Raw genomic sequence first — 27,912 nt, 5'->3', positions numbered from 1 at the left:
GTTCACCGGGCCGGCGGCTCCCCGCAGTGTCTGGCTAGCCTAGGCCAGCGGGGGCTGAAGCGCCGGGCCGGGCAGCAGGTGCGTGGTAGGGGGGCACCATGGTCTCAGCTGGGCCCAGTCGGCTGGCTGATCCCCTCTCTCCAGCTGTTTCGTATTGACTGGTGAGTGATGCTGGAAACTTCCTCCCTTGCCCTCTGGTGCTGCCTGGCAACTCGCGACCTTGTTAGCCTCGACCTCTGCGCTGTGAGAGGGGATCTGTGGGGGTGGGGGGAGCGTTTCCTGGAGTCACCGGGGCGCATGGGCTAATGGTGCTGGGGTCCTAGAGCCACGTGCCGCCCAGCAGGGAGATAATCCTGGGACCAGTGAAAGCCCTTTGCTCCCTGGAGGTGCCGGTGGGGTCAGATTTCCCCGCCAGGGAGTTGGGGTCTGGGGGCAGGGAGCCCGGGGGGGGTTGGGCTAAGGGGGAGCTGGGGCGAGGGGAAGAACTGAGGAGGAGGCATTGGAGCTGAGCGGCAGCAAGACGGCGTGTGAGACACGGGCCTGGTGAAAGTCTTGCACGGAAAAGTTTTGACCCATGGCGGCTCTGGGGGCCAGGGTGAGGGGGTGAATCTACCTGTGGGGAAATATTTTCACAGGAAAGCAAAGTTTCCGGGGTGGTGTCAGCAATAAATAAATAACCCCCCCCTCCCCCCCACACACAGTGAAAACGCTTGTGCAAATTGCCCCTGGGAAGCGTGAGCTGCTTTGGCGCAGCTGTGGCCAGCGGGGGGGAGGGTGTTCCTGGGCGAGTGGGGGGGCGGGCGCAGCGTGTGACTCCTGGCGTGGCATCGGGCCAGGGCCTGCTTGATGGGACACCTCCGGTGTCTCCATCTTTGTGGCTCCGTGCTAGGGACGGTGCAGGGGGGCCTGTGTCCTCTTCCCCGGCGCCGTGTCCTTGGGAAGGAGAGCGAGTCGAGGCTGGCGCGGTCCGCGCAGGGCTCGCCCGGCCTGGCCTGGTCACGTTTCACGCTGCTGCTGCCTGGCTCCTGGGTCTCTTATCGGTGGTGCCAAGAGTCACCTGGGCAGGCCGGTCCTGGGGGAGCCCTGTCTCCCCCCCCCCCCCATCCCGGGCACCTCTCCCAGGGCCTGCCAGGACACGGCTTTCCCCCCTCCTGGCTGGGAGGCGCCTGTGCTTGTCCTGGTGGTGATTCACGGGCAGCGTGGGGGAAGGCCTCCTGGCTGCGGGCTGGTGGGAGGGGACGTGCAGGCTGGGCTCCAGGGGTTGGGCGGGGTGTGGGGGGGGGAGGTCCTGTGTGTGTGTGAGCCCCCCCCCACTGCCTGGCACAAGCGCTCGCCAAGCCCAGCCATCTGTTCCCCCTGCACCTTGCAGCCGCCTGGAGCGGTGCCCAGACCACAATGGCTCCTGGTTTTGTCTCTGATTGGGGGGGGGGGGGTGACATGGGAGAGAGGGGAGGAGTTGGCAGCCACAGTCCAATCTGGAGCCAGCCCCCACTGCCTCTTCCCGCCCCCCCATCCCTCTTGGGCTTGTTAGCACCTTGCCCCCCACCCGAACACCAGCCTGGGCCTTGCCCTGTCTCCATGCTCCCAGGGGGCTACTGGAAGGGGGGGGCAGCCGGTAACTTGGGGTGCAGGAAAGAAGCCCACGTGACCAGATCATCTGATGGCTCTTCCCTGCTCCCCCCCCGCCTCCCCAGCTCCGGTGCCCCCCCCTGATCCCCCAGTCCCTGCTGGGTCTGAGCTGTCTCCAGCCAGGCTGTTTCCCGAGGCTATGGGGTGGGGGGCAGGCCCTGTGTGTATTTGAGGGGGCCAGGTGAGAGCAGCTGGGGGGCTTGCCCTCCTCCCCCCAATCCTGGTCCCTTCTCCCTGCTTGGGGGAGGGGGCACATTATTCCCCCCCCCCCCCCGTGCTTTGGCTGCTGGAGCCAGCTTGTGACGTCTTCTCCATGGCGGAGGAGTTGGGGTGGTGATGGGGGTCCCCCATCCCAGGCTTGTGGGCTTGTCTCTCGGTGGGCTTGGCGGCTGTGGGGGAGTTGGGGGGACATTGGGCCGGGGGGCTCTGGGAGTTGGGGCTGCTGGGATAGGGGGTTTGGGGGGCCACTGGGCTGGGGTGGAAGGTTCAGAACTGGCAGGAATTGAGCAGGAGAAAAGCAAAAGGGTTTAGAAATAGACCAACCCGGCAGCAGTGGGTGTGGGTGGGGCCCGTGCTGGCTAGCGGGGCGATCCAGCCAGCCCCCCTGGGCGGGGGGGGGGGGGAGAGCCAGCCCAGGCGGATACAGCGTCCCTTCTCTTCCCACCCACTTCTGATTCTTGGGGCAGCAGCCCCCGCCCCCTGCACCTGCTTGGAGACGTGGCTAGGATGCCCCCAGGGACAGGGGGATCTGCACCCTTGGGTGGCACGGAGGCAGGAGAGCAGCAGGGTCCGGAGGCAGCCCCCCCTAATTGCTTTGAGTTCAGAGCCTGGGGGCTGGAGGCTTCCTACAAGAGGAGGGATGAGATGGGGGGAGGGGGGGGCTGTGGAGGTCCAGGGAGAGCAGTGATGCAGGTGGGAGGGGCTGGAAGCCTTTCGGGGGTGTGTGTGGAGATGGGAGTCATCTCGTCCTGGATCGCCCCAGCCTTTGAGTCAAGGGGAGCTGTTTGGCACCCCCGTCTGCACCCCTGCAGGCTGGAGACCCCTCCCTGCTCCTTCCCCCTGCAGCCTGTGGCCCCAGGAGCAGATGGAGGGGGGGCTGTTTCAGAGAGGGGTCCCCCGAGCGCTGGGGGGGGAAAGCGGCCCTGTGCGATTTGGGGAGCTCGCCGGGCAGGACCATGTGCCCAGCTCTGTGCTTGGCAGCGGCTCTGCGCATGGATGGGGAGGGGGGATCCCCTGCATCCCACCTCCCCTACAGCCCCTTCCCTCCCAGATTTGCTCAGCCCATCAAGCCATGCTGGAGGCCTGCTCCATCCACCCGCCCCCCTCCCATGCCACCCCCCCCCCCGCTTGGGATTACCGCAGCCTCTCTCTGTAACCTACTTATGCCTCTGGCATCGGAGGCGAGCGAAGCCCCCGCCCCCAACGGGAGCTGAGCGCGGCTCTCGCTAATGGGGCTGCCTGGTGCGCCCCGCGCCCCTGCGGGGAGGCAGGCTGGGGGGGAGGGGGACTGGTTGAGCTGGGCTCTGCGCGACAATGGGGAGAGCGCTGGGAACCCCCCCCCCGGGGGCTGCACCAAAGGGCAGCTGAATGCCGCGTTCCTAGCGAGAGCTGGGGGCGGGGGGGGCTGGAAATGCCCGTGGGGCTTGGGGGCCTGGGCTGGCCTGCTTGTGCCCCCCTGGATTGTAGTCTGAGGAGGGTGTGTGTGTGTGTGTGTGTGTGGGGGGATGGGATGTAACTAATTGGCCATCGGGGGGGTTCGAACTCTGTGTGATGAGTCTGACGTTCTCAGCTCAGGTCCCCGTCCCCGTGGATTCAGGAGTCGTCTCCTCCCCACCGTGCCCGTTCCATCTTCCCTGCTGCGTGTGCCATCCCGTGGGGCCAGGCTGGTCTAGGCCAGTACGTAGACGCTCCCCGCTCCCCCCGGCAGGCCCTAGGACTCGGCCCGCGTCCTACTGTCTGCCACAGGAAGCGGAGCTAGGACTGGCTTGGGATGCAAGGCTGGGGGGATGGGTGTGCTAGGACTCCTGGGTTATTTTCTTCGCACTGACTTGCTGCGCCGCCTTGGGGGGTGGGGTGGGTGAGTCGTTTCCCCTGCTCGTGCCTCAGTTTCCCCACTTGTAACATGGGAGTGATGCCTGCCTCCCGGAGGGGCTGTGCTGATGGATTAGCTGGTGGCTCAGTGGAGTGCTTTGAGATCTTTGGGCGAGAGGCCTGGGAGAGGGCAGATAACAATACCGAGCTGTCTGGCTGAGTCAGCATTCGGCACCGGGAGACGGCTGGGGGGGCCTTGTTGTGCCCGCTGGCACTGTCCTATTTCTCCATCTCCGGCTGCCCGCTCCCTGCGCCCCCCCCGGATCGGTTCTGATCTGTGCGTGTGCCCCTCCTTGTCCTCCACCTTCCCCCCCGGAGCCGCCAGGGAGCCATCTCGGGGCAGCTGATGAATTCCAGCAGCACCAATCTGCTGACGCTACGGCCGCTGGAACGCTCCAGTCACTGGCGTCTGGACCCGGCTCGGCAGAGCCAGGAGATGCAGCCACTGGAGGTCCAGCATCCACGTTCTCCTGCTAGGAGCTCGTCAGACCCCCCCTGCTTTGTGGGTCACAGGGACGGGGCTTCGGATCCAGATTCCGATCCACAATGGGGTGATGGACGCCCGCTGCCCACCAAGGCTGGTTCTCGACTCTGCCCCTGGGGCTCATCTGTGACGTGGGGTGGGGGTCTGGCCTGGGGTTGGGATTGTTCGCGCTCCTGGGAGCCGGGCAGTGGGGACGCAGGATGCACCAGGGAGAGGCTGTAAGGGCTCGGGATCTAGTTGGCTACGCTTAGGGGGGCGTCTTCTGTGCTTTCCTGAGCTGTGCGCGCGAGTGAGAGGGTGGTGAAAGGAGAACTGGGAGGCTCCCTGGTTGGGAGAGGCAGGGAGCCGGTTCCTGGCAGTAGGAGCTGCAGAGGAGAAGGCTCTTGTGACCTGACCGGGGGGGTGGGGGAGCTGGATTTATGGGGGGGGAGACTGGCTGCAGCAGATCCACAGAGGGATTTTTGGGAACGAGGAGTGGCTTTTTAAAGTGGAGCCTAGAATGACTGGGGAGGCAGGATGGGGATGGGGGGGGTAGGAGAAAGGGGCCGTTCATATGGGAGTCTGGGGAGCTCGGATTTGGGGAGGGGGGAGTGACGAAATGAAGTGCTGCGGAGGACGTGTGGCATTGCCTAATGGTTAGAGCACAGTATGGGGAGCCAGGACTCCTGGGTTCCGCGCCCGGCTCTGGGCAGGGAGTGGGGTCTAGAGCAGAGGTGGGGTTGTGATCCAGGGCTCCTGGGTTCTGTTCCCTGCTGTGACTCCCTTGGGTGCCTCGGTCTCCCCTCGGCAAGGCGGGGTGTGCTGGCTCTGCCCCACTGTAAAGCACCATGAGCTCTAGAGGGGGGCAGGGGGTCCCTTTGGGGGCAGGAGGGGAGCTGTGAGTTGGAGCTGGGTGTGGGGGTGTCTGGGGATGGGACTGAATAGAGGAGGGAGCTGAAGCTAAGGAGATGCCCCTGCCTGAGTGAGTGTGTGTGTGTGTGTGGGGCCTAGAGCTTTAGCTAAGGAAGGGGAGAGAACACCCCCTGCAACTTGGGGGGAGGGGGCTCCCCCCAAGTCTCCCAGGCTGGCATCACACTGGGGAGTCCTACCGTGGTGCCCCTTTCTCCCTGTGTCCTCGGTGCCCCCCACCCCTCTCCCCATCAGGACCTCTCCCACCCTGCTAGCCCCTCCCCCTCTGTGTCCCTGGTGTCCTCCCTGACAGCCCCCCCCCGTATCCTTGGGGACACCCCCATTCTCTGGGACTCAGCTTGAGGGGCCCAGCGTTGGTACAGCCCGCCCCGTGGGCAGCTACAGGCAGTGCTAGGACCCAGCTTGGCCCCCCAAGTGGGGGAGCGGGGCGGCGCTAGGACCCGGGGGGGGCGGGAACAGGGCGGCGCTAGGACCCGGCTCCCCGCCCGGCCTCGCTTCCTGCCCAGCGCGGCTGCCCGGACCCGGCCATGCTGAGCCCGCCCCGAGCCCGCAGCCCGGCCCGGGCCATGTGAGCGGGACCCGCCGCCGGGGCGCCGAGCCGGGCCCGGCACCGCCCGCCGCTCCAGGTCCGGGGGGGGCAGGGCGGGGGGGTGGGAGAGCCCCCCCGCAGCCTGGGCAGGGGACCCCCCTGGGGCTGGGTTTGGGGGGGCTGGGTTATGGGGGACCCCCCTGGGACTGGGTTTGGGGGGGCTGGGTTATGGGGGAGCCCCCTGGGGCTGGGTTATGGGGGACCCCCTGGGCTGGGTTTGGGGGATTCCCTCTTGGAAGGGGGGGATTCCCTGTGCTCGGTGGGTTTTGGGGTGCGGGGTAGACCCCCCCCAGGAGCCCTGGCTCCCAGTTAGGGATCCCCCTGCATGGGAAGGGGGTTTGCGGCCCCATGTGCGTGGCTTGGGATGTGGTTGTTGCGGGATCCCCTCCTGGTGTGGTTTTTTTTTTTGGGGGGGGGGGAATAGCGGGGGGGGGGATCTCCTGTGTGTGGTGGGGGAGGGGGGAATCCTTGGGTGAGATCACAGGATAGCCAGGGGAGTCCCCGCTGTGTGGCTGGGGGGGGGGGGCCTGAGGGGGGGAAATCCCCTGTGGGGTCCGGGGCTGTCTCGCACCCAGAGCCCTGGTGCCAGCATCCCATCCCTCTCTTCCCCTCCTCCCCCCCCCCCCCCCCCAGGAAGTGGCTGGGAAATGGCAGCTGGGTTTGTTGCGTCTCTTGTTGTTTTTGAAATGTCCTTTTTTTTTTTTTTTTCCTCTCTCTCTTTTCAACCCGTTTCGGTTTCTGGACCTCCCGGAGCTCGGGAACCTGCCCGGCCCGGGTCCGTCTCTGCCTGTTAACAATTACCTTCAAGGGTCAAAGTCAAATGTAAAAACCCTATTTCAGAGCTCGCCGTTTCCCCGGGTGAGTTAAAGGCCCTTGGGGACAAGCCGGAACGGGGGGGGGGACCTTACAAATCTAACTCGGTGGCCACTGACGCTGGGCGTGTTTATCCCTCGCTCTTGGTTCCCCTGGCTAGGCCTTTCTCACGCTTGTGTTTTATAGGCGGTTTCCCTCTTTCATTTGGGTCCCTTGTGGATGAGTGAGGCCCAGACCCTGTCTGCACTGAACCCCCCCCCCCCGCCTCTGGCGGACCTTGCTGAGGGGTGTAGAGGGCCTTGTCTGAACGCACAAGATGTACCGCTTTAACGAGTCCAGGAGAAATGTTCTGTTCCGTTCCCCTAGCGTTGATGCGGTTATCCCATGGAAACGGACAGGAAGGGAAATGAGCTCTACTGGGGTAACAGTGTTCATACTAAGGGTCGTACTGGTGTAACTGGATAGCCCCCCCAAAAAATCTCCCACCCCTGACCAGACATGGTTGTGCCAGGACAAAATCCCTGGCTTGGCTGGGCCTAAAACCATCTATTGTTCCTGAGCAGGGACCAGTTTTACAGGCTTGTCTAGGCACAAGTTGCCCCAGTTTAATTCAAATCTGTGTGAACTGGTTCAGCTCCTGTGTGTGGACGTGGGTATATATTGGTTTCAAACTGGTTATGTTGGTTCAGTTTGCACCTGTCCGGTTACCGATGTGAGTTACAAACGGATGTATAAGCCGGATAGGAATCAATATAAGGAGGCGCACGCACAGGTTACGGTGCTTTAAAGAAACTGGTTTAAAATCACCCCTTCAGTTAACCCCTCGTGGATAGATAGATCTGAAGTGGTGGGGGAAACACGGAGCATGTTGTTGGCGCTGCCGCAAATGTATCAATAGTCTGTTGCCATGTTGGCTTGGCAAAAAACCTGCGTTGGAGAGGCTGAAATCGCAAGCAAAGAACCCCCCTGTTTTTAATCGAAATGAAATCAACAAAACAAACCACCCACTCGCGTTTCACTCGGCGTTGGGTTTAGCCTAAAATAATACAGGGCCTAAAGTCTCGGCTGCTGCCTCTTGAAAGCTTCTGGCTGGTTCCAAGGTTCTGCGAGCTGCTTCGTGGGTTTCTAAACACCCCGCTGCCCTGCTCTCCAAACTGATCACAATTGCCTCCATTAGCCCCCACGCCCGGGCCTGGCTGTGATGTTTCTAATTTGCTCCGGATCTCTGGGTCCAGAATCCTCCTTGTTCTTGTCACCACCTAATTCTGTCTCCTGCTCGGGTGTGGGGAGGTGGCTGGACGGTTGGGGCGCGTGGCTCGTTTCCGGGCGGGAGCTGAGGACTGGGGTTGTTGGGATGGGATTTTGCGGGTGTTTTGGGGTGGGGGGAAGCTGCTGTTTGTTTCAAAGGAATCGGATGCTGCCCAGACCTGTCCATGCTGGGCCGTGGGCCGGCCTAGGCCAAAGGAGATGTGTCTGTGGGTGGGCTGGACAGACACATCAGTTACCGAGGGGAGAGGTCAGAGAGAGGCGTCTGGAAGCTGTCGGTGCCGGTACTGCCCTGCGATCAATACCCCCATCAGGCGAATGACGCCCGCTCGCCTCCAGTGTCGCTCATCTGGGGAGGAGCTCAGCTCGCTGCTACAGCCAATGTTCTCTCGCAGCCGCGGCTCCTGCTTTCAAACCCTGACCCTATTAGTCGAACCGCTGCCATCCTATTAATCTCCCTCCTCCGTCGCTGTAATTAATTCCCCATCTTCCCTGCTTTTATTTGGTTCCCTCTTAGCCAGGCCGCACTTACGCTCCTCCTCCTAGCTGCTTTCCTAAGGCCGAGGTTCCTCCGCCCCCGGTTAGCTACCTCGCCCTCCCGTCCCCAGCACCTCCCTTCACCTTGGCACCGGCCTGGCTTGTCCCCGTGCTCTCAAAGCTGACCCTGCAGCAGCCACCTGTCTGGTTCCGGCTTCTCGACTCCTCCTCTGGCCCTTAAAGGGCCAGAAACCGGTTTTCCCAGCCCCCAAAAACTGCTGCTGGGGTGTCCCAGAAAGGTGTGGTGTTGGTTTTTTTGTTTTGTTTTTTATAACCACGCTACTGCGTCTGGTTCAGGTTCCCCAGTGCAGGTGCTGGCTGAAGAACTCTTCTTGTTGTGGCTTGTAGGAGCAAGCCGGGATGCTCCGTGCGGTGGGGGACTCTTGGTATGGCTGTGAAAGGGAGACGTGTCTCTGAAAGGAGTGGGGGGGGGGAAGGTCACTTTCTCGGCTGATCGCTAGTGAATGTGACCTGTTCCCCAGTTAGCAGCACGGATGGGGCGGAGGAGTCTCCCGAAGCAATAGCTGGGGGGGCGGCCCCCCGCGTGCGAGATGAAATTTCCCGAGTTGGTGAATCAGACGCTGTCGTTATCCTGCGCTGACTGGGAGCAGCCCGCGGGGCTCCTCCGGGCTGGGGGCGTTGCAGCGAACGCCACAGAGAGTGATGAAATCGCCGGTCTCTCTTTCGACACTCCAGGCCTGGCCTGCTGTTGCTTGCAAGGCCGTGTCCTCGGTGCGGCCCTCCGAGAGCGGCGGCTGCTGGGCTCCCGCCGGCCCTCAGCCCTGCTGTGTTTAAACCCTTGCGTTGGAACTCAATGAGGCGGAGCGGAATCCACCGTGGCCTGCGTGGGGAACCGAGCTGGGTCCTCAACCATCTCTGCTGCAGGATGACCTCAGACAAGTCACTTCCCCTCTCCGCGTCTCCTTTCCCTGAGCCCTGAAGGGTGGCCTGCCTTTTCCTAGGCACGCGCCCCATCGGCAGTTGGGGTCTCTTGGGGATACCGGCATTCGCCTGCTAGAAAGCTACGACGTCCGGGAAGGGGTCGGCGTTTGCTTTCCTTGCTGGCTAAGGCTGGTGCCTGGGTCAGGGGGACTTTCTCCTGGAGTTGGGAGCGGGCCGAGATACCCTGAAGGGCTTGTTCCAGAAGCCATCGAGGAGGAAAGGAGCAGCAGTCCCGGGGGAATCGGTCGGGCTGAATTTCAGGTTTTGTTTGCACTGCGGGCTGTCGGGTGTATGAATTCCCTGGAGCCGCCCACGGGGAGTTGGAGATGATGGGAGGCCAGTGGTTAGAGATGGGGAGTGGGGAGACTAGGACTTCTGGGGTCTCTTCTCGACTCTGGCTCGCTGGGTGGCCGTGGGGAAGCATGTCCATCTCTCTCTGCCCCGTCTGTGAAATGGGGCTAATCCGCCCACTTAAAGAGAAGGAGTCTAGTGAATAAAGGACTAATAGAAAGCAGGCCGGGGGCAGGCGGAGTCCTGCATTAACTCCTTGTCCCCATTCCTTTATACGGGGAGGCGCTGGGCAGCCGTCCAGACGTGTGGTTAGCCCTGGCCCTTTGTGTATGTGAGACAGCAACCGAAAGATCCGACCCGCACCCAGCTGGCGTGGTGGGTGGGTGTGTCTGGGAGGCGCCGCTCAGGCAGGAGTGACCCGTCAGAAAGCCAAGTGCCGAGGTTGCTGGGCTCTGTGCCCTGGGATGACGTTCCCTGGCTTATTTCGGCTGGCTGGTCTCTTTCGCGTGGATCTCGGCAACAGGAAATGCTGCTTTTTCCCCAGTGAAATGGGCAAACAGCTCCCGGCCTGGGAGGGGGGTGAGGATCCTGAACTGAAACACGCCGGCCCGCTGGTGGGAAGATGCTAGAAGCAGCCCCGTGGGATCCCTCCGGCTACAGCCGAAACTCTCCACAGCCCCGACTAGCCGCAGAGTGGCCGAGTTTAACGCAAAACCGAATCCGGGGCCGGGAGCACGTGAGATCTCCCGATAGACGCTTCCCTCCGCGAAGCTCCCAGCGCAGCCGCGCAGCGCCGTCTTACGCCAACGCCGGTTTGTTTACCGGAGGGCTGCTGGCTTGTGGGGGCTGCTGCAGGGATGGGAAGTGGGGACCCGGCAGCTTTTCTCAGAGCCTGGAGCTGTCAGCGTCACACGGGCCGGGATTTCGCACCGTGGTTTCCGCGTCCACTTTCCTTCTACTGATTGCGATTCGGTTGCTTTCGCACCTGTTCGGCCTCCTTCCGGGGAGGGCTTTTCAGTGCACTGCTCTCCGTCTCAGCTTGTTTTCCATCCAACCCCTCCCTCGAGGCAAGGAGCTTGGGTACCTGGCCTTGATCCTTGCCTGGTGTCTAGCTGGTGGTGGGTGCATTGTACGCAGTTTGTGGGGCGTGGGGGGGACTGCCTGGGCACCGGTGTCAGGTCAGGGCATGTTTAACCCTTTGGTGTCTCGTCTCTTCTCTCCTCAGAAATGGAAACGAACAACCATTTTAACTTCCCTGGCCTCCCCTCTGTCCCCACTGCCTCAGGACTGAAGCCCGCCCCTTCCTCAGGGGACAGCCTCTACACTAACGGGTCTCCGATCAACTTCCCCCCGCAAGGGAAAGGTAAGTGCGCGGGGGGCTGGCCTCTGAGTGGGCTTGGACCCTTCGGCCCACCCACCTTCAGAAATAAGAACCCTCTGCTGGTCTCTAGCACCCTGGGGTGCTTAACAACCGCAGTGACCACCCGCCCCTTCCTGGCAAGCCGAGGATCTCCACTGGCTGGACAGAGTCAGTGTCTGATGGGAAAAGAACCCAGGAGTCCTGGGTTTCAGGCCTCCTGCTCTAACTCACTAGATCCCACTTCCCGCGCAAACCCTGCGTCGTTTTGACTGGTGTCACGTGTCCGAGCAGCCTGGTCAGCAGGTTCGCTGGGGGCTGGGGTCCTGGACACGGGGGCTGAGGCAGGACTGATCTGGCCAGGTCCATCCTCCAGGACTTGGGTTTGAATTGTCCCCAGTGGTGGTGCTTCCCTAGCGAGAGCAGGGTGGTCCCGAGGAGTTGGGCACGGTGCCCCCTGCAGCAGAAAGAAGGAAGCCGTGTCTAGACTCTACTGTCCCTGGTCTATTGCCGGCCATTGTGGGGGTTGGCGTTGGGTTCGCTCCAGCGGGAGCAGGACTGGACTGTCTGGGGCAGGAGACCCAGGCACTGAGAGCAGGAAGGTGGGGCTTGGAGGGGGCCAGTTGCCCAGGCTGCCCTGGGCCGGGGGACCGTCCTCCCAAAGAGGCGGCCACCAGAGAGGACCAGTTCACCCGGTTTGAAGGCAGCTGGGCCACGGGGCAGACGCTGGGCTGGGCGCAGGAGAGGAGCCTGGGGGATGGGATCCTGGCTGGGTTGGAGGGGATTAGCGGAGGGGATGGGGCTCTGTTTGGGATCGCTTCATCCTAGAAGAGAAAGGACTTTCCAGGATGGATCTCTGCATGGATTTGGCTGATCTTGCCAGCAGCCCAGCCGAGGGGCAGCTAATCCCCACGGGACTCCGGTGCTGGGGCAATTCGACGGGTTTCACCCTGGCCTGCGCGTTCTCCCTCTGCTGGGGACGTTTGCCGGGGCAGCCCCCCCTCTGGCTCACAACCCGAGCTGCCAAACTTCCCGTGGCTCTGGGTGGCTCGGATGCCAACGGGCGGCTGGTCACATGGTTCCAGTCTGCGGCAGGTCTCCAAGGCCTGCTTCTCCCGGGACGGAGGGTCCCAGCCTCTGGGGCACAGTACCCTGCCGCAGCCCATGGGGGGGCCAGGGAGAGACCCGGGCAGCTGGGGAGAAATCAGACCAACCCTCCCATCTCCCCAAGGCCCCGTTTTGTGCTGGGTGACCTGCGTGCATGGGGTGGGGGGTGTCAGTCTGCAGCCGGCTTTCTCGGCGCCCTCCGTACCATGCTCTCTAGGGGGCCAGGGAGCTGGACAGCAGGACCTCTGAGTCGGGCGAGGTGCTCCCCATGGACAGCCCTTCTGTGGCTGCCTGTTCCCGGCTGCTGTCCCAGGCCTAGAGTTGCCTGTGTGTGGGGGTGTCTGTGCCCAACACTCTCCAGTTGAGCAGTTTCAGGGAAGATCCTTCACCCCTGCCCCACATCCGCTGGCTTTCCCCCCTCAGCTGGGTTCTTCCCTGCGGAGAGGAAAGCCGGGTTCCCCTCCCCCCCATCTATGTCCCCGGTGCGACCAATTAACCGACGGCTCTGCCTTTCCCTCGGCAGGCCTGAATGGCGACATGAATGGGAATGGCTTATCTACTGTATCTCACACTAGTACTTCAGGGACCTTTTCTGCTGGGCACTCCCCCGATGCCTCTGCCCTCCCCCACCCATACGACTATCTCTGGAACTACCCGCCGTACCAGCCCGGCAGCCTCAAGGAGACCCCCGGCGTCTCCCAGTTCTCCGGCCTCGGACAGTACCCGCTCAACGGCATCCTCGGGGGCGCCCGGCCGGCATCCCCGGGGCACAACACTAACCCCAGGGCAGGCCAGGAGTTCTGGGCCAACGGCACCGCCGGCTCCATGGGTCTGAGCTTCGATTCGCAGGAACTGTACGACTTCCAGGATCAGAGCTTCGAGCTCATGCCAAACGGCGCCAGTGGTTTCTACGCGGCCTCCCAGCCCTCCCCCATGCTGGACTCCGGCGCCCAGCCTTTCTCGCCGCCACAGGACGAGCCGGGCACCGGCCAGGAGGGGTCCTTGGTGGCAAAGGAGATGCCGCCTGCGGGCGAGGAGACTGGCGCCGCTCTGATGGGCAGCAAGGAACTAGAGGAGACGCAGCCGGGTGAGTGGCGCTGGCCTGGGATAGCTGGTAGCGGGAGCTGATGGGACTGGCACGTTCAGGGACCAGAACCCCCCAGGGCTTGGTTATCAGCTCCTTGAGTGCTGCTGTGTGGGGGCGGGGGCCAGGTCTAAATCAACCCCTCTGCCCCCCTGCTCCAATCCCTGCTGTGGTGTAGAGCTGCCCTGGGAGTGCTCCGAGTTGGGCCCCTGCACTGCGCCCCAAGGGCTTTTTCAGCAGCGGTGGAAGAGGTGGGCCCAGCGGCGCTGCCCCGGCTCCCTACCTGTGTTCTGCACTCGCAGACGCCCCTCGCTCCCCGGTGTGCATGGGGAATTCCCCGAGGGCGGGGGTTGAGGATGGAGCCCATGACCCCGGGAGGGGTGCGCTGGGCGGGGGGCTCCCCCTCCCGAAGGAAGGAAGAGACAAGTCGGCAAACTTGCCACGAGTCCCCCTCCTCCCCCCCGCAAAAGACATGTTGGGAAAAGTGGTGCGGAAACCCCGGTCTGGGGGGGGGGGGGGAACAGTAATTGTGCCACGGCGGGCGGGGGGGGGGTGTTGGAGTGGGGGCTCCGCTGAGCTACCCATAACCAACGTCCTGGCCAAGCACTGTCTTCCTGGCTTGGCTGGATGGGAACCGGGGCTGCTGTCTGGAGCTGTCTGGTCCCTGCTGAGGGGGGGCTCCCATACCTGTGTCCAGGGGGGTGGAGGGAGAAGGAAGGGTTGCATTAACGTGCTCTCTTTGGGTTGTGGGGGGCCGTTGTTTCTAGACCTGAAAATGTGCAGCTACAACAGCTCTGGGCCAGCCGTGGAGCCGCTCAGCCAGGAAGCGTCCGTCTTGTCCCCGGACACTGCTGGGAGCTGCCTGGGCGACGCCTCCGCCATCGCCGGCCCCCTGGCAGACCCTCCCCTCCTGAGCGAAGACCCCCTGGAGCCCTTCGAGTCGCTGGCTAGAGGTAGGGAAGGTGGATCCCCTTCCCCGGGAGGTTGGTCGCCCAATGCATTGGCATTAAACAGGCTCTCTCCTGGGGCTCCGTGCACCGGCCGTGGGGAAGCTCCCGGGCCGGCTGGCTGTGGGGCCAGAGAGCACCGCTCAGGGTATGTGAGATATTCAAAGAGCCTCTTCGATCTGGGGTGAGGGGGGGCAGGTTCGTGAAACGGGCTGGCTCTTGACCAATCAAAGGCTCCGTCTGTTGCCCCGCTTGCGTTACGGGTCTGGGGCTCAGGCCACTGGGAAGTCTGGCGCCGAGGGTGTCTTTGAAGCCATTGACTATTTGCTGGCCCCCATCCCAGTCCTTGAAAAAATGTCCCTTTCTGGTCCTGGCAAACTCTTCCCACCTCCCTTTGGCCTGAGCCAGTCGGCCCCAGCAGCAGGGTCAGTTGGGGGGCTGAGACCCCCAGAGGCAGAGCTCCAGGTTCACATGGTCTCTAAGTGCGAACTTCCTCCCCCAGCTCCGCCCAGAGCCTGTCAGATCAGCACTGGGGGCGGGAGGGGGACACACACACACTGCCTCTTATACCCCTCCGGCTGGGGAATCCCTCCCACTGGTAGGCGGAGTCACGAAATCCCTCCCAATAGGGGTGGGGTTACAGGACCTGGCTTCCTTGTTTAAAGGGCCAGGCTTCCTTATACACAGTCGCCCAGCCCCACTTGCTTCCGGGATGGTTATTACACAGCCATCTTGGGTTTCGGTTCCCAAAGGATGGGGGGGCGTGGCTAGAGCCAGCGAAATCCATTAACCCCTGGTGTGCTGGAGCCAGCGAAATCCATTAACCCCTGGTGTGCCAGAATCACTGGAAGTGCGTGCAGTGTGGGTTTAATGTCCCAAACAGACACACACACACACACACACACCCCCAGCTGGAGATTCCAGCTCCTCCCCGGGTGCGACCCTAACCACGGTGGGGTGAACGCTCACCCCCGGTAGGACGCACCTAAGGCGTCTTACTCCGATCCCCACCTGCAGACCCAGGGACCGGAGATCTCTACGAGATGGACAACTCCCAGCTGGTGAACGACAAGTCTTCTCTGGAAGCTGCCCCGGACATCTCGACCCTCGAGTGCTCCGAGAGCCCCTCCCTGAACAACTCCAGCTCCTTCAGTCTGCTGCCGGACGACAGCCAGGCCCCCTCCTCGCTCTTCGTCAGCCCCGACTCGCCGCCTGTCCTGGGGGATGCCGTCCTGCAAGGTAGGGGGTGTCTCTGGTGCGGAACCGGCTCATGAGTGGCCCTGGGGCCGGGCCGGGCTACTTTGCAAAGCGCACAGCTGGTGGGAACTACGTGTCCCAGCAGACACTGGGCCATCTCCATCTCAAACTGCCTTCCGAGGAGGTGGGTGCAGGACGTGGAGGGATCCTGCCTAGTGTTGTGTGTTCACAGCAACGCCTGGGCCCCACGGCGCTGGGTGCTGTCCGTACCCGAAAAAAGGCAATCCCTGCCCCACAGAGCTTCCAAGCTCCGGGTAAGAGGTGGATACAGATGGCCGGCGTACCCCCAGGAAGGTGGGCCTGTGGAAAGCTGGGGGTATTTGGGGGTGGGGTGTTCTAAGGGCTCCAGCCAGGGGAGAAAAATCCCAGACAAACCATGAAAAGCAGCAAGGTTCGGGGGCTAGCGGTAGGGGCGAAGGGGCAGTTCCCCCACGGCAGGATTTTAGCAGGGGACATATTGGGAGCCATAACCTCCTTATGCCCCAATCCTGCGCCTGGCCTCTCCAGCTCTGCAGGAAGCGAAGCTCAGCGGTTAGAGCAGAGGTGACGTGGCACCGGGGCGGCCGTCCCAGCTCGGCTGCAGACTCGCCGCGTGACTTGACAGGGTTTGTTTCATCCTGCCGCACCCCCCCCCCCATAGAAAGGGGGGTGCCAGGGCCTGCCCTATGGGTGGGGGGGCAGAGACAATTCGCTGGAATTGCCTCGGGGGGGACGGACGACACAGCATGGAGTGGCAGCCTGGGGAATAACCCCGACAGACAGCGTATCCCCTGCCCCACATCCCCACGAGTGTCTGTCCTTCCCTGGTGTTGCAGACAGCAGCTTAGACCTGCAGGATGGGGGCGACCCAGGGGAGGAGGAATCGGGGTCTCTGGAGCGCAGCCCCCTGCTGGAGCCAGAGTCCCCAGCCGCCTGTCTGGAGGAGGAGGACGAGGAGCAGGAAGTGGCTGAGGACAGCTGCCTGGAGGCTCTGGTGGCCCCGCTCAGTGCATCAGCAAGGGGTAGGTGAGAAGCGGCTTTCCCCAGGCTGTTCCCACCCCTGTCCCGGCCTGTAAGCGACCAGCCGGCGCTCGGTGAGTGACTGTCCCCCTGTCTTGGCAGGTGAAGTCCCCCGCAGACGGATCGCCACGGCGGAGGAGGTTCGCTTCCCCCTGCAGCACGGGTAGGTGGCACCCCGCACTGGGGGGGTTGGGGGGGTCCGGGGCCAATGGTAGGGGGGTGGGAACGGCCAGTGCTCTGCCCAGGTGGGTGCCGGCCGCTGACGGGCCTTTCCCGCGCAGGTGGAGGAGGGAAGTGCGAATCAAGAAGGGCAGCCACCGCTGGCAGGGGGAGACGTGGTACTACGGGCCCTGCGGCAAAAGGATGAAGCAGTTCCCGGAGGTGATCAAGGTAAACGTCTCTCCCTGTCGAGGGCTGGGGAGGGGAATCTGTTGCCCACGGCCATCCGGAGGCTGGCACGGCGGGTTGGAGCGGACAGATCCCTGCTGCTGGGCGCCCCAGCAGTTCAACTGGTGCCCCCCAATTCCCCCCCCTCCCGCTTACTCTCTGTCCTGGAAGCTGCCCGTCATGGGCTGCCCCCCATGACGATGCCCAGTGTACAATGGGGGGGTTGCCTGCTGGGCTGCACGGGGGGTGTCCTGATGGCCGTGCCTGGCCGGGGGGAGCCCTGTGCCCAGCGCGGGATCCTGATCAGCCCCCTTTGCCTTGTCTCTTCCCCAGTACCTGAGCCGGAACGTGGTGCAGGACGTCCGGCGCGAACACTTCAGCTTCAGCCCCCGCATGCCCGTTGGAGACTTCTATGAGGAGCGGGACACGCCCGAGGTGGGCACCTTCCCCGGGGCGCAGGCTGCAGCCGGCTCTGCCCGGGAGTGGGGGGGATGAGGCATTTATTGGGGATGCACCCGAGGCGCAGGGTTTGCAGGGCCCAGGCACCGGGGCCCCGTGGCGTTGCCAGCTGGCAGGTCGGAGCCCATCCTGTGCTCCCCGGGGCCTCCCTGCCATCTGGCGCCCTTGCTACGAGCATGAAAGGAGACTTCCCCGGGGGCCCAGGCCTTGGGTGGGGGGTCGGGCCAGGGCTTGGTGTGGAGACCCCAGGGGTCAGTCTGGCTCTCCCCTCCCCCGCGCAGGGCTCGCAGTGGGTGAAGCTGACCCGGGAGGAGATCCCCTCACGCATCCAGGCCATCACGGGCAAGCGCGGGCGCCCCCGGAACGCGGAGAAGGAGAAGGCCAAGGCCAAGGAGGCGCCCAAGGTGAAGCGCGGCCGGGGCCGGCCCCCCAAGACCAAGATGGCCGACTTGCTGAGCAAGACGGACGCCAGGCTCCTGAAGAAACTGGAAGCCCAAGGTACCCCCCTCCTCGCGTGCCAGGAGGTCCCTGTGCCCAAAGGGAGCACGGCTCCTCGGGACGCCTCCTGCCCCGATGCCCCAGCCGCTCCCGTTGATTTCAGAGCAGGGACGGGGCAGTTCAGCACCCCTCTGGATCCGGCCCCACCCTCGACCCACTGCGCGCCCCCGTGACAAAGGCACCGTCCAGGGAGGAGCCCAGCTAAGACGCTGCCAGCTAGAGGGTGTGAGACTCCCCCAGTGGGACCCCCCCCCCGGCTTCCCACGCGACATTCTGCCCGCTGTGCCGTGGGCCTGATCTCCCCTGCCAGCCCGGGACAGCGCCCTCTGGGCACCTCGCTGATGCAACCAGAGCTTGGGTCCGCTCGGGCAGGCTGGGTCGACAACTGCAGCCCCAGCCCCAACCAGGGGTTGCTCCATTCAGTGGAACCCCTGGCCTGCGTCCGCGCCCCCCCCCCCATCATGGCACGCTCCCGTTGCTGTGAACACTACTGTGCCAGTCGAATGGCAGCTTCCGGACAGCGTGCGGACCTGGTGCCCGCATCTCCAGCGACCAGGAGAGACCAATCTTCCGCCAGGTGGCACCCACAGCTCAGACCTGCCCACCCCCCAGCGGGGCGAGGGCCTAGAGAGGCCTGTGCGGCTGCAGGGGCACGGGAATCCAGGGCCAGGCAGCTGTGCCCGGCCTGGGAGTGGGTTATGGGGTGCCCCCCCAGCTGTTCCAGGCTCCTCCCTTGACTCTTTCCTTCCCCCCCCCCCCCTACTTGCAGAGGTGCTCAGCGACGAAGACAAGCTGAAGATGAGCAAGATCAAGAAGAAGATGAGGCGAAAGGTACGAGCGGTGCTGGGGGAGGGGCTCCCTCAACCTCCCTCCATCTGGGGCACCCAGTCTCACTTCCCCCTCCCAGTCTGGGACTCCCCTCCCCGCCAGACACCTGAGGTGGATTTTATCCCTTCCAGGCAAGGAACAAACAGAAGCAGGAGGCCAAAGTGCCCAAGCCCAAGGAGGCCAAGAAGAAAGCCAAGGTGGGTGTGGAGGGCCCGGTTTGGGGGAGGCAGGGGGGAGACACGAAGGGGGGGCTGTGTTCCTGACTCACCTCTCCGCCGCTCTGCCTGTCCCCCAGGCGAAGAAGGAGAAGGCGCGGCAGGAGAAGCCCAAGGAGAAGGGGCGGCCCAAGGAGAAGGGGCGGCCCAAGGAGAAGGCCAAGGCTGTGCGGAAGGTGGACAAGAACCTGCTGGCCCAGCGGCGGCTGGAGGAGCGGCGCCGGCAGCAGATGATTTTAGAGGAGATGAAGAAGCCCACGGAGGACATGTGCCTGGGCGACCATCAGGTTGGGTGAACCCCCTGGCAGGAGGGGGCGGGGGGGATCAGTCCCCTCCTCCCCCCCCCCCGAGGCTAGCGCCCTTCTGGCTCTGCTGCTTCCTGGAGGGTCCCCCCAGCTGCTCTGGGCTCCCACGAGTGGGTCGGGGTGGGCTCCCCACAGGGCAAGGGCTGAGCAAGCCCCCCACATGGGGTGCGGGGCCTGGTGCCTCTTGTGCTGGCCCATTTGGGGTGGTGAGGCTGGTATCACATGCCCATGTGTTGGGGGTCAGGGGGTGGAAGGGAACCATGCCAAAACCTGGTAGTGTCCCGGCTCCACCCACTAGGCCCCGCTGACCAGCCGCTCGGCCCTCTCTTTCTTTTCCCCAGCCCCTGCCGCCATTCTCCCGCATCCCCGGCCTGGTCCTGCCCAGCGGGGCCTTCTCCGACTGCCTCACCATCGTGGAGTTCCTGCACAGCTACGGCCGGGTCCTGGGCTTCGAGGTGCCCCGGGACGTCCCCAGCCTCTGCACCCTGCAGGAGGGGCTGTTCGGCGTGGACGACAGCCTGGGCGAGGTGCAGGACCTGCTGGTGCGGCTCCTGCGGGCTGCCCTCTATGACCCCGGCCTCCCTTCCTACTGCCAGGTACATGGGCATGGCCGAGCCCCTTGGACTCAGTGTGAACAACGGGGCGGGGGCCAGCCTGGGCCAGGGAAAGCCAGGTTCCATTTCCTGCTCCGCCCCACACTTCCTGCATGACTTGGAGCATTGTCCAGCCAAGCTCTCCCCCCCCCCCCCATATTCCAGCATGGACCCTCCCCTCACCCCTCCTCCACTGCTTTAACTCCTGTCCTCTGCCCCCCAGTCCCTGAAGATCCTCGGGGAGAAGGTGTCCGAGATCAGCCTGAACCGGGACACCGTGTCCGAGATCCTGCGCTGCTTCCTCATGGCCTACGGGGCCGACACCGACCTGTGCCACGGCCTGCGGACCAAGCCCTTCCAAGCGCTGCCCCCGGACCGCAAGGCGGCCATCCTGGCTTTCCTGGTCAACGAACTCAACGGCAGCGCCCTCATCATCAAGTGAGGAGCGGGGGCCGGGCCGCTTGTGCCCTGCAGCCTTGGGGGGGGGCGGTGGCTAGAACAGGGAGCAAAACCCAGCTGTTGCCTCTCGGGGTGATGCAGGCCAGGGAGACTACATATCCCAGCAGGCATTGGGCTGCCATGGGGCTGTGCAGGCCAGGGAGACTACATATCCCAGCAGGCATTGGGCTGCCTAGGGGCTGTGCATAGGGTGACCAGACAGCAAGTGTGAAAAATCGGGACGGGGTGGGGGGTAATTTGAACCTATATGAGAGAGACCCAAAAATCGGGACTGTCCCTATAAAATCGGGACATCTGGTCACCCTAGCTGTGTGCAGACCAGGGAGACTACATATCCCAGCGTGCATTGGGCTAAGCGCTCAGGGGGCTTGCGGACAAGAAGTCCCAGAATGCAGTGCTGCCATCTGGCTCTGAGTAGGAAGCTTTGCGCCAATCCAGGCGGGAGTGTTGCATGCTGGGACTCGTAGTCTCTGGGCTGCACTCTGCTCACCCCAGCCGTACACACTCTGAACCGTTCCCGAGCACGTGATGGGCAGGGACCCAACAGGCTGGGCCTGGAGGCGAGATCCGGCCCTGGCACCCTGGAGGGTGTCGCTCCTTTGCCTTCCCAAGGGGGCGCGTGGTGGGGCGAGGTCCGGACAGGACTGCTCTGCTAAACTCGGGGCTGTCCTTGCAGTGAAATCGACAAGACTCTGGAGAACATGTCCAACTACAGGAGGAACAAATGGATCATCGAGGGCAAGCTGCGCAGGTGGGTGCTACCGAGGGCTTTGGGTGGGCTGGCTGGGTCGAGGAGGAGGCTGGGGGCAGAGAGGGACGGCGTTTCTGGTCAATTGATCAGCCAGATAATGTCAACTGACCTGCCCGTTATCCGACCGGAGTTAAATATTCCAGCAAGATGGCCTGAAATAGGCGCTGACCTACCTTTGCGATCGCACCTGTCATCGGTTGGAACTTCATTTCATCGTGTTTTCCGCTCCGAACTCAAGTAGCTGGTTGTCTGGAATGAAGCACCAATGTCTGAGCGCTCAGATTACCCAGCAGAGCCACCGCCGTGTGAATTCACTGTTTCATGGGCTAGATATTCCTATTTAAAGAGGATCTAGTTTTTATTTATCGATGATTCTCACTGCAAAATGACTGACTGGGTATTATTCTTTTTTCAACTGCAGTCGGTTAATAACATAGCAAAAGCATTCTGATTGGCTAATAGCTTAGATTGGCCAATAATTAATTGGTCGCAAGTCTGAGGATCGCTGATCTCAGGCCAAGCCTGCGGGAGGCCATGAATGTCTCCAGTTTTTCTGGCACTGTGGTTTATAGTTGGAAGAAGTCAGTGCTTTAAAATATTTGGCCATTTTTGACTGATGAATTGACTGACTCTTTTAGGACCGGTCAAATGCCCAGCCCTGCTTCTGCCAGAGAAACTTGCGGGGTGGCTATAGCGGGAGGGCAGCGGGGCTCCAGGCGCCTTAGTGAATTGGAAGGCGGCTGTATGCTATTGGATCCACTCTGCCAGGGCAACATCTGAGCTCTCGGCCTGTTGGATCCAAACCGCGCGCCTGCCCCCAGCCCATGCGGGGTTGGGTACCTGAGGGGCGGCAGGGAGTCGGTGTCCCCGGCTGGCATTCAGGACGTTCGTTCCCTCTGCGGCTCTGCAGGTTGAAAATCGCCCTGGCCAAGAAGACAGGCCGCCCGGAGTCTGAGATCACGGGCCTGGACGAGGGGCCCAGGCGGCGCAGCTCCCGGATCACAGAGGAGAACAGTGGCCTGGAGGCAGAGGAGGAAGAGAGCCGGGGCCGGAAGTCCCGCAAGGATGAGGAGGTAGCCACGTGGCAGGGCCAGGCCAATAGGCGAGGGGAGTGGGGACGTTCGCCTCTGCCTTTCGGAGGCAGTGTCGTTTAGTGGTTAGAGCAGGGGAGATGGGCAGACAGGACTCCTGGGTTCTTTTCCCAGCTCTACCACTGACTTGTGCAAGTCTCATTCCCTGGTGCCTCAGTTTCCCCAGCTGTGCTGTAGAGGCGACAGCACAAGGGTGAACCAGAACTGCTGATGATCGAGGGGTAAAGGGGGTCCTGTAGGCAGAGCCAGGGGAACATGGTGGGCAAGGATTCACTCCTGACTGTCCCTTCTCCCACTCAGGCCAGCATTCCTGCATGCAGTGTCCCCGAGCTGGAGAGACAGATCGAGAAGCTAGCCAAGGTAAGGCTGGCCCCAGTTGGGGTGGGGAGCTGGCAGGCTCTGGATCCCCCGGGACAGCCCCCAGCAGATGATGCCTCCCCCCATTCTTTTTTTTTCCCCCTCCCCCAGAGGCAGATGTTCTTCCGGAAGAAGCTGCTCCATGCTTCGCAGACGCTGCGGGCCGCCGCGCTGGGCCAGGACCGCTACTGCAGGCGGTACTGGGTCCTGCCCCACCTGGGCGGGATCTTCGTGGAGGGCTCCGAGGCAGGTGAGTTGGGTCGGGGGCCTTGTGGGGAGGGGGGGCTGTTACAGTGGAGAGGGTTGCACGGTTCTGATCTCTTCCCGCCCCCACCCTGCAGCCGCGGAGGAGGGGCCCAAGGACACGGAGGAGGAGGAGGAGAAAGAGGCTGCCCCGGAGATCTCCCCGGTGAAGAAGGAACCGGTCGAGCTGCCCGTCCCCAGCCGGCCGAACTGCACGGTCTCCCGGTCGCGGGGCCGGCCGCGGAAAAGCAAAGAGGACCCGGGCGGGCCCAAGCCCCCGCCCCTCAACGGGCTCCTAGAGGACTCGATGGCCCCCTGCCAGAGCCAGCACGACCTGAGCCAGTCGGCCTTCCTATCCTGGCTGAGCCAGACGCAGTCGTCCCTGCTCAACAGCTCGGTCCTCACCCCGGACAGCAGCCCCGGGAAGGGGGACCCCAGCCCCCCTGCCCCCGAGGCGCCCACCCTGGAGGAGAGCTTCCCAGAGACAGTGGAGAAACAGGGGCCCTGGTTCAACCTGCTGCCTAGGACGCCCTGCCATGCCGCTCCCCCTCTCACTACCTCCTCGGAGGAGCCCCCCGCTAGAGCCGCCCCCCAGCCTCGCAGCCTTCACCCCGGGGACCAGCCCAAGGCTCTGGGCAGGCAGGTGAGAGCCGGCCGGGTGCCTGGGGCTGCTGCCGGAGTGGGCACAAAAAGAGTTCAGGGAATGGGGGGGCTAGCAGATCCCCGTTGGCAGGCGCCTCTCTTGCTGACCCCGTGGGCATAGCTGGCACTGCCAAAGGGACCCTCCCCTGTGGCCCCTGTAGGTGTCGCTCTAAGCAGGGCTGGAAAGCTGCCCCGTCCCCTTCCCTTCGCCCCTGTGGCAGGATCTGGGCCCCGGAGAGGGGTTGAGGGACTAGCTGGAGCCTCCAGGGGGCTGCGAGGGGAGGAGCGGGGTGGTGGCTGGCCCCCAAGGAAGGGGGGCAGGAGCACAGACGAGGCCCATGGGAAGCGAGGGGAGCCCCGTGACGTGGGTCACTTAAATCCGGAGCCCCTGGGGGGCCGGTGGGACCGGGGCGAGGGCTGTGCAACCAGCACCTCTCACCCGCGCTGTCTCTTCTCCCAGCCGAATGGCCCCACGTCTCCCCCCCTCGCTTCCACGCCCGTCCACGCCAGCCCCAGGGTGCCCAGCGTGTGCCCCAGGGGCCGGGGCGGACCTGAGAAGGCCCAGGAGCCGCCGGGGCAGCCCAAGCGCCGGGGCCGGCCCCCCACCAAGTTCTTCAAGCAGATTGAGCAGAAGTATCTCACCCAGCTGATGGCGCAGCCCGTGCCCCCAGGTGAGGACACCCCCCCTCCCCCTCCCCCTCCACGCATTGGGCAATGACCCCAGCACTGCTCTTCTTCTCCCCTGGGGCAGCCACCTCTGGCACGGCTTCTTCCCCCAGTTCCACCTTCTCCGCCCATCCAGACTTCCCTCCCTTCCTTCCCCGCCTGGGGGGCGGGTGGGTTTCCCTCTTGATGTCGTCCCCCCGCCACCCTGCCGTTCACGGGGGGCACCCAGCCTCGGGTGAAGCACAGGGTGACAGGAGACCACGTTCGCCCCCGTCTCATTGAGGGCAGAGAGCTGGGTTTGGGTGCCAGTCAGGACGCCTGGGTCCCGTTCCCTGCTGGGGTCCCCTTCCCCTGCAGGGTGACTGGGAGCTCCCCCCCCAGCCCCCACCACCACCACACACCCCCCCCAGTGCTCAGCCGGCTCCGTGGCTGCCTTGCAGAGATGCAGAGCGGCTGGTGGTGGCTCAAGGACCCGGAGGAGCTGGAGGCCGTGGTCCGAGCGCTGCACCCGCGGGGGATCCGCGAGAAGGCCCTGCACAAGCACCTCACCAAGCACAAGGAGTATCTGCGGGAGGTCTGCGCCCGCGCCACTGCTGGTGAGGACACGCCGGCGGGCGGGGGAGGGGGAGGACCCAGGCCGTGGGAGGGGGGGGGGGTTGGAGGACGCCGGGCTGTTAATCCTGCCTCTCTCCTGCCCAGATCCCATCGTCCAGCCCCAGGCCGCCGGCCACCCCGTGTCTCAGGAAGCCTTGGCCCGGTGGTCTGTGACAGAGCGGGCCTACGAGATGGACCTCGCCCTCCTGCAGTGGGTGGAAGAGCTGGAGCAACGGGTCCTGATGGCGGATCTGCAGATCCGGGGGAGGAGCCTGGCCTGCCCCCCCCCCCCCCCCCGATGTAGCTTGGGAGAGCTAGTGGGTGCTGCAGTATGCCCCCTCCTAGCTGCTGCGGGGTGCACTTGGTGCAGGGGACGGGTCCCTGGCACAGACAGCTGCCCGGTCATGCCAGCAAACTCTTCCCCTGGTCCCTCCTCCCAGGGCTGTGAGCTCAGCAGGTTGTCACCTGGATGAATGACCCCAAGGCAGCCCCGGGTGCTGCTGGGTAGTTGGTAAAGCCGGCTGGGATCCGAGCAGGCTGAACCACCATCCCCATCCCCCCCCAGGATCCCAGCCCCCCTCTAAGGCTCTCCCTCCCCCCAGGGCTGGACGTGTCCGAGCCCCGACTCGGCACGGGACGACCTGCAGTACTGCGAGCACAAGGTGGGGGCCCTAGAGGACATCACCCTCAAGAACCGGCGGGAGGGGCTGCCCCCCTCCCGGGAGGCCACCAACCCCCTGGACCTGGCTGTCCTGCGGCTGGCCGCGCTGGAGCAGAACATGGAGCGCCGGTACCTGAAGGAGCCGCTGTGGCCGCCGCACGAGGTGGTGGTGGAGAAGGCTGTGCTGAGCAACCCCGAGGCGCTGGACCTGGGCAGCACGGAGATGTGAGTGCCTGGCACACAGGGGGGGGTGGGGCGAGCAAAGGGGGCTTCTGGGATGGGGCTCCAGAGCACAGGCTGGGAGCCCGGACTCCTGGGTTCTTCCCCCAGCCCTGGGACCGGGTCTAGGGCACAGACTGGGAGCAATACTCCTGGGTTCGACTCCTGGCTCTGGGATGGGGGTGGGGTCTACTGGGTTAAAGCAGGGAGGTGCTGGGTGCCAGGACTCCTGAGTTCTCTTCTTAGCCATGCGGTTTAGGTAGATGCCTTTCTGTGCCTCAGTTTCCCTCTCTGGACAACCCGGACAGTAATCCCCTCCCCAGGGCTGGGTGGGGGGTGGCAGCGAGGGTTACTTAGCATGCAACCAGCTCCCTGTCAGGGCATCCTCCCTGCGCCAGGCTGAGTGTCTGTTTCTCCCCTCCGCCAGTGCCTACGAGATCACTCCCCGGATGCGCACATGGCGCCAGACCCTGGAGCGGTGCCGGAGCGCGGCCCAGGTCTCCCTGTGCATCTACCAACTGGAGAAATCCATCGCCTGGGAGAAGTCGGTCAACAAAGTGGTAAGGGGTGCGGGGGGGACATTCGATGGTTCCCGGCCGTCAGGAGGTGCCAGGGACGAGGGGTAGTGCAGGGAAGAGGTGGCACCCTGTGGAGCTCCCTGCTGCAGGAGGGAGAGTCGGGGCTGGAACTCGGGAACCACCATCCTACTGCAGGGGCGGGGAGAGGGTCAGGGCTGGATCTGGACTGGATGGACCTAGTAGGGTAAGAAATAAAATGTCTGGATGGGCTGAGCTCCTGTTGGGGGCCTCTCTCAGCCCACCCACCTCACGTTCTCCTTTTCCCCCAGACGTGTCTGGTGTGCCGGAAGGGGGACGACGACGAACACCTGCTGCTGTGTGACGGCTGCGATCGCGGCTGCCACCTCTACTGCCACCGGCCCAGGATGACGGAGGTGCCGGACGGGGACTGGTTCTGCTCCGTCTGCGTCTCCCAGGTATGTTCCCATGGGAGCCCAGTTGGGCTTCGACCCCTGCGTGGGCTGCCCCCCTCACAGAGATCTTTCCAAGCCCAGATCACACCCTCTCTCCCCCACCCCTGCTGGGAGCCAGGGCTGCTGGGTGGTGGCTGTGTGACCTCAGAGGAACGTCTCCCCTCGTGCCTCGGTTTCCCTATTGTGCGTTTCGGGGTTGGGGAGCGACCGATTCCAGCGGGTGACTCCCTCAGTCTCTTTCCTTGCAGGCAGGAGGCGAGTATTACGACGACCCCAGTTCGCCCAGGCGGGGCAAGAAGCGGAAAGGCGGGCGTCTCTTTGGGGGGGGCTTCCTGGAGGAGGAGGAGAGCCCCGGGCGCCGGGTCCTGCCGCGGAGGCGTGACACCCTGTCGGTGCCCCGCTACTCAGGGGAGGGCCTGTCCCCCTCCAAGCGGAGGAGACTGTCCCCGCGGGGCCAGAGCAGCGACCTGACCTTCTGCGAGTACGTACCCTGGGGTGTGCCCCCCTGGCTGGGGCGGGGCCTGGGGAGGGGGGTCATGTGCATGCCCCAGCAGGGTGGGGTGGGGCACTGCACGCCCCAGTTTGGTACATGTCCCTGTGCTACTCCCCTCCTCTTCTGTAGGATCATCCTGATGGAGATGGAGTCTCAGGAGGATGCCTGGCCATTCCTGGAGCCTGTCAATCCCCGGCTGGTGCCCGGCTACAGGAAAATCATCAAGAACCCCATGGACTTCGCCACCATGCGGACGCGGCTGCTGCGGGGCGAGTGAGTGTTGGGGCAGGGAGCGGTGGGGGGGGGGGGGGGGGAAATCTCTGCAAGGAGCCAGAGGGCGGCATGGACCTCGCAGGCTGGCGCCGAGTATCCCTCCCCCTCCCTGGGCCGCCTGGCCCCAGCCACGAAGAACCTACCTGCACCCATCTGGCTGTGTGGGGCTGGCGGGGGCCGTTTCTCCTCCTTCCCAGGGGCTGGCTAGACACCACCCGGGCATTGCTGGGTCGGGGGAGGAGGATAGAGGGAAAGGGCCGGAATGGGCATGGGGGGATTCAGGCAATGGGGCGGGGTGGCAGCAGAGGTCAGGAGAGCTGTTCCCTGCTCTGAGGCTGCTGTGATCCAGGGGGGAAGGACTCAGGGGTGACTCAGTCTCCCTGGCTCCTCCCCAGGTACGTGAGCTGCGAGGAATTCGCCGCCGATGCCACACTTGTGTTCGACAACTGCCAGACCTTCAACGAGGACGACTCGGAGGTGGGCAAGGCTGGACGCGCCATGAGGAGATTCTTCGAGAGCCGGTGGGAGGAATTTTATCAGGGAAAACACGCTCCTAACCCGTGAAGTGGGAGCCCAGGGCTGGGGTTGGGGACTGTGCCCCCCCCTCGCTCCACGCTCCTGACCTGAGACCTGTCTCGTGCGGTTTGGGGTAGGGAGAGACCCTCCCTCCCCCCCGCGAAAGAACTGACTCCTCTGGAGCCGATCTCGCTGCCTGCTGAATTCCCGACGGAGGCTGGTCCCGGTGCGGCGTGGAAAAGCCCCTCCCCCCACACACACATACCAGGAGGCTTGGGGTAATGGGGTGTCTCCACGGCCCGGCTGCTCCCTCTCCCCCGCCCCCCCCCCCCCCCCCCGCCCCCCCACCCACGGTGTTGGGCCAACACG

At 64.1% G+C, this 27,912-nt stretch overlaps 1 protein-coding gene across 5 annotated transcripts; it reads left to right on the top strand.

Moving 5' to 3' along the window:
• Nucleotides 1-27,883, top strand: BAZ2A (bromodomain adjacent to zinc finger domain 2A). 5 transcript variants are annotated; one of them, XM_034791802.1, is made up of 29 exons: nt 1-161; nt 10,777-10,914; nt 12,536-13,102; nt 13,867-14,052; nt 15,064-15,285; nt 16,119-16,304; nt 16,405-16,465; nt 16,584-16,692; nt 17,023-17,124; nt 17,430-17,646; nt 18,416-18,477; nt 18,606-18,671; nt 18,770-18,976; nt 19,336-19,590; nt 19,811-20,025; nt 20,723-20,797; nt 21,708-21,870; nt 22,189-22,248; nt 22,357-22,495; nt 22,587-23,131; nt 23,591-23,801; nt 24,237-24,392; nt 24,496-24,653; nt 24,993-25,276; nt 25,698-25,830; nt 26,118-26,264; nt 26,510-26,742; nt 26,884-27,027; nt 27,423-27,883. In XM_034791802.1, the coding sequence occupies exons 2-29, from the start codon at nt 10,779-10,781 to the stop codon at nt 27,589-27,591; spliced, it is 5,208 nt and encodes a 1,735-aa protein (XP_034647693.1). In that variant the 5' UTR covers nt 1-161; nt 10,777-10,778; the 3' UTR covers nt 27,592-27,883. The 5 variants fall into 5 exon arrangements, with proteins under 5 accessions (XP_034647693.1, XP_034647692.1, XP_034647694.1 ...); XM_034791801.1 differs by lacking the exon at nt 1-161 and adding an exon at nt 5,628-5,739; XM_034791803.1 differs by lacking the exon at nt 1-161 and adding an exon at nt 6,456-6,560.
• Nucleotides 27,884-27,912: the final 29 nt, after the last annotated feature.

This window comes from Trachemys scripta, chromosome 16 (assembly GCF_013100865.1).
Source record: "Trachemys scripta elegans isolate TJP31775 chromosome 16, CAS_Tse_1.0, whole genome shotgun sequence".
Taxonomy (NCBI): domain Eukaryota; kingdom Metazoa; phylum Chordata; order Testudines; family Emydidae; genus Trachemys; species Trachemys scripta.
This window is presented reverse-complemented; position numbering and strand designations above follow the sequence as displayed.

What these genes read in the sequence shown, in the direction of transcription:
- BAZ2A (XM_034791798.1), top strand. Translation starts at nt 10,174, where the DNA reads ATGCTAGAAGCAGCCCCGTGGGATCCCTCCGGCTACAGCCGAAACTCT. An exon ending in ATCGAGGGCAAGCTGCGCAG is followed by an intron (nt 20,798 to 21,707) that starts GTGGGTGCTACC and finishes GCGGCTCTGCAG; the next exon opens with GTTGAAAATCGCCCTGGCCA. An exon ending in AGATCGAGAAGCTAGCCAAG is followed by an intron (nt 22,249 to 22,356) that starts GTAAGGCTGGCC and finishes CCCCTCCCCCAG; the next exon opens with AGGCAGATGTTCTTCCGGAA.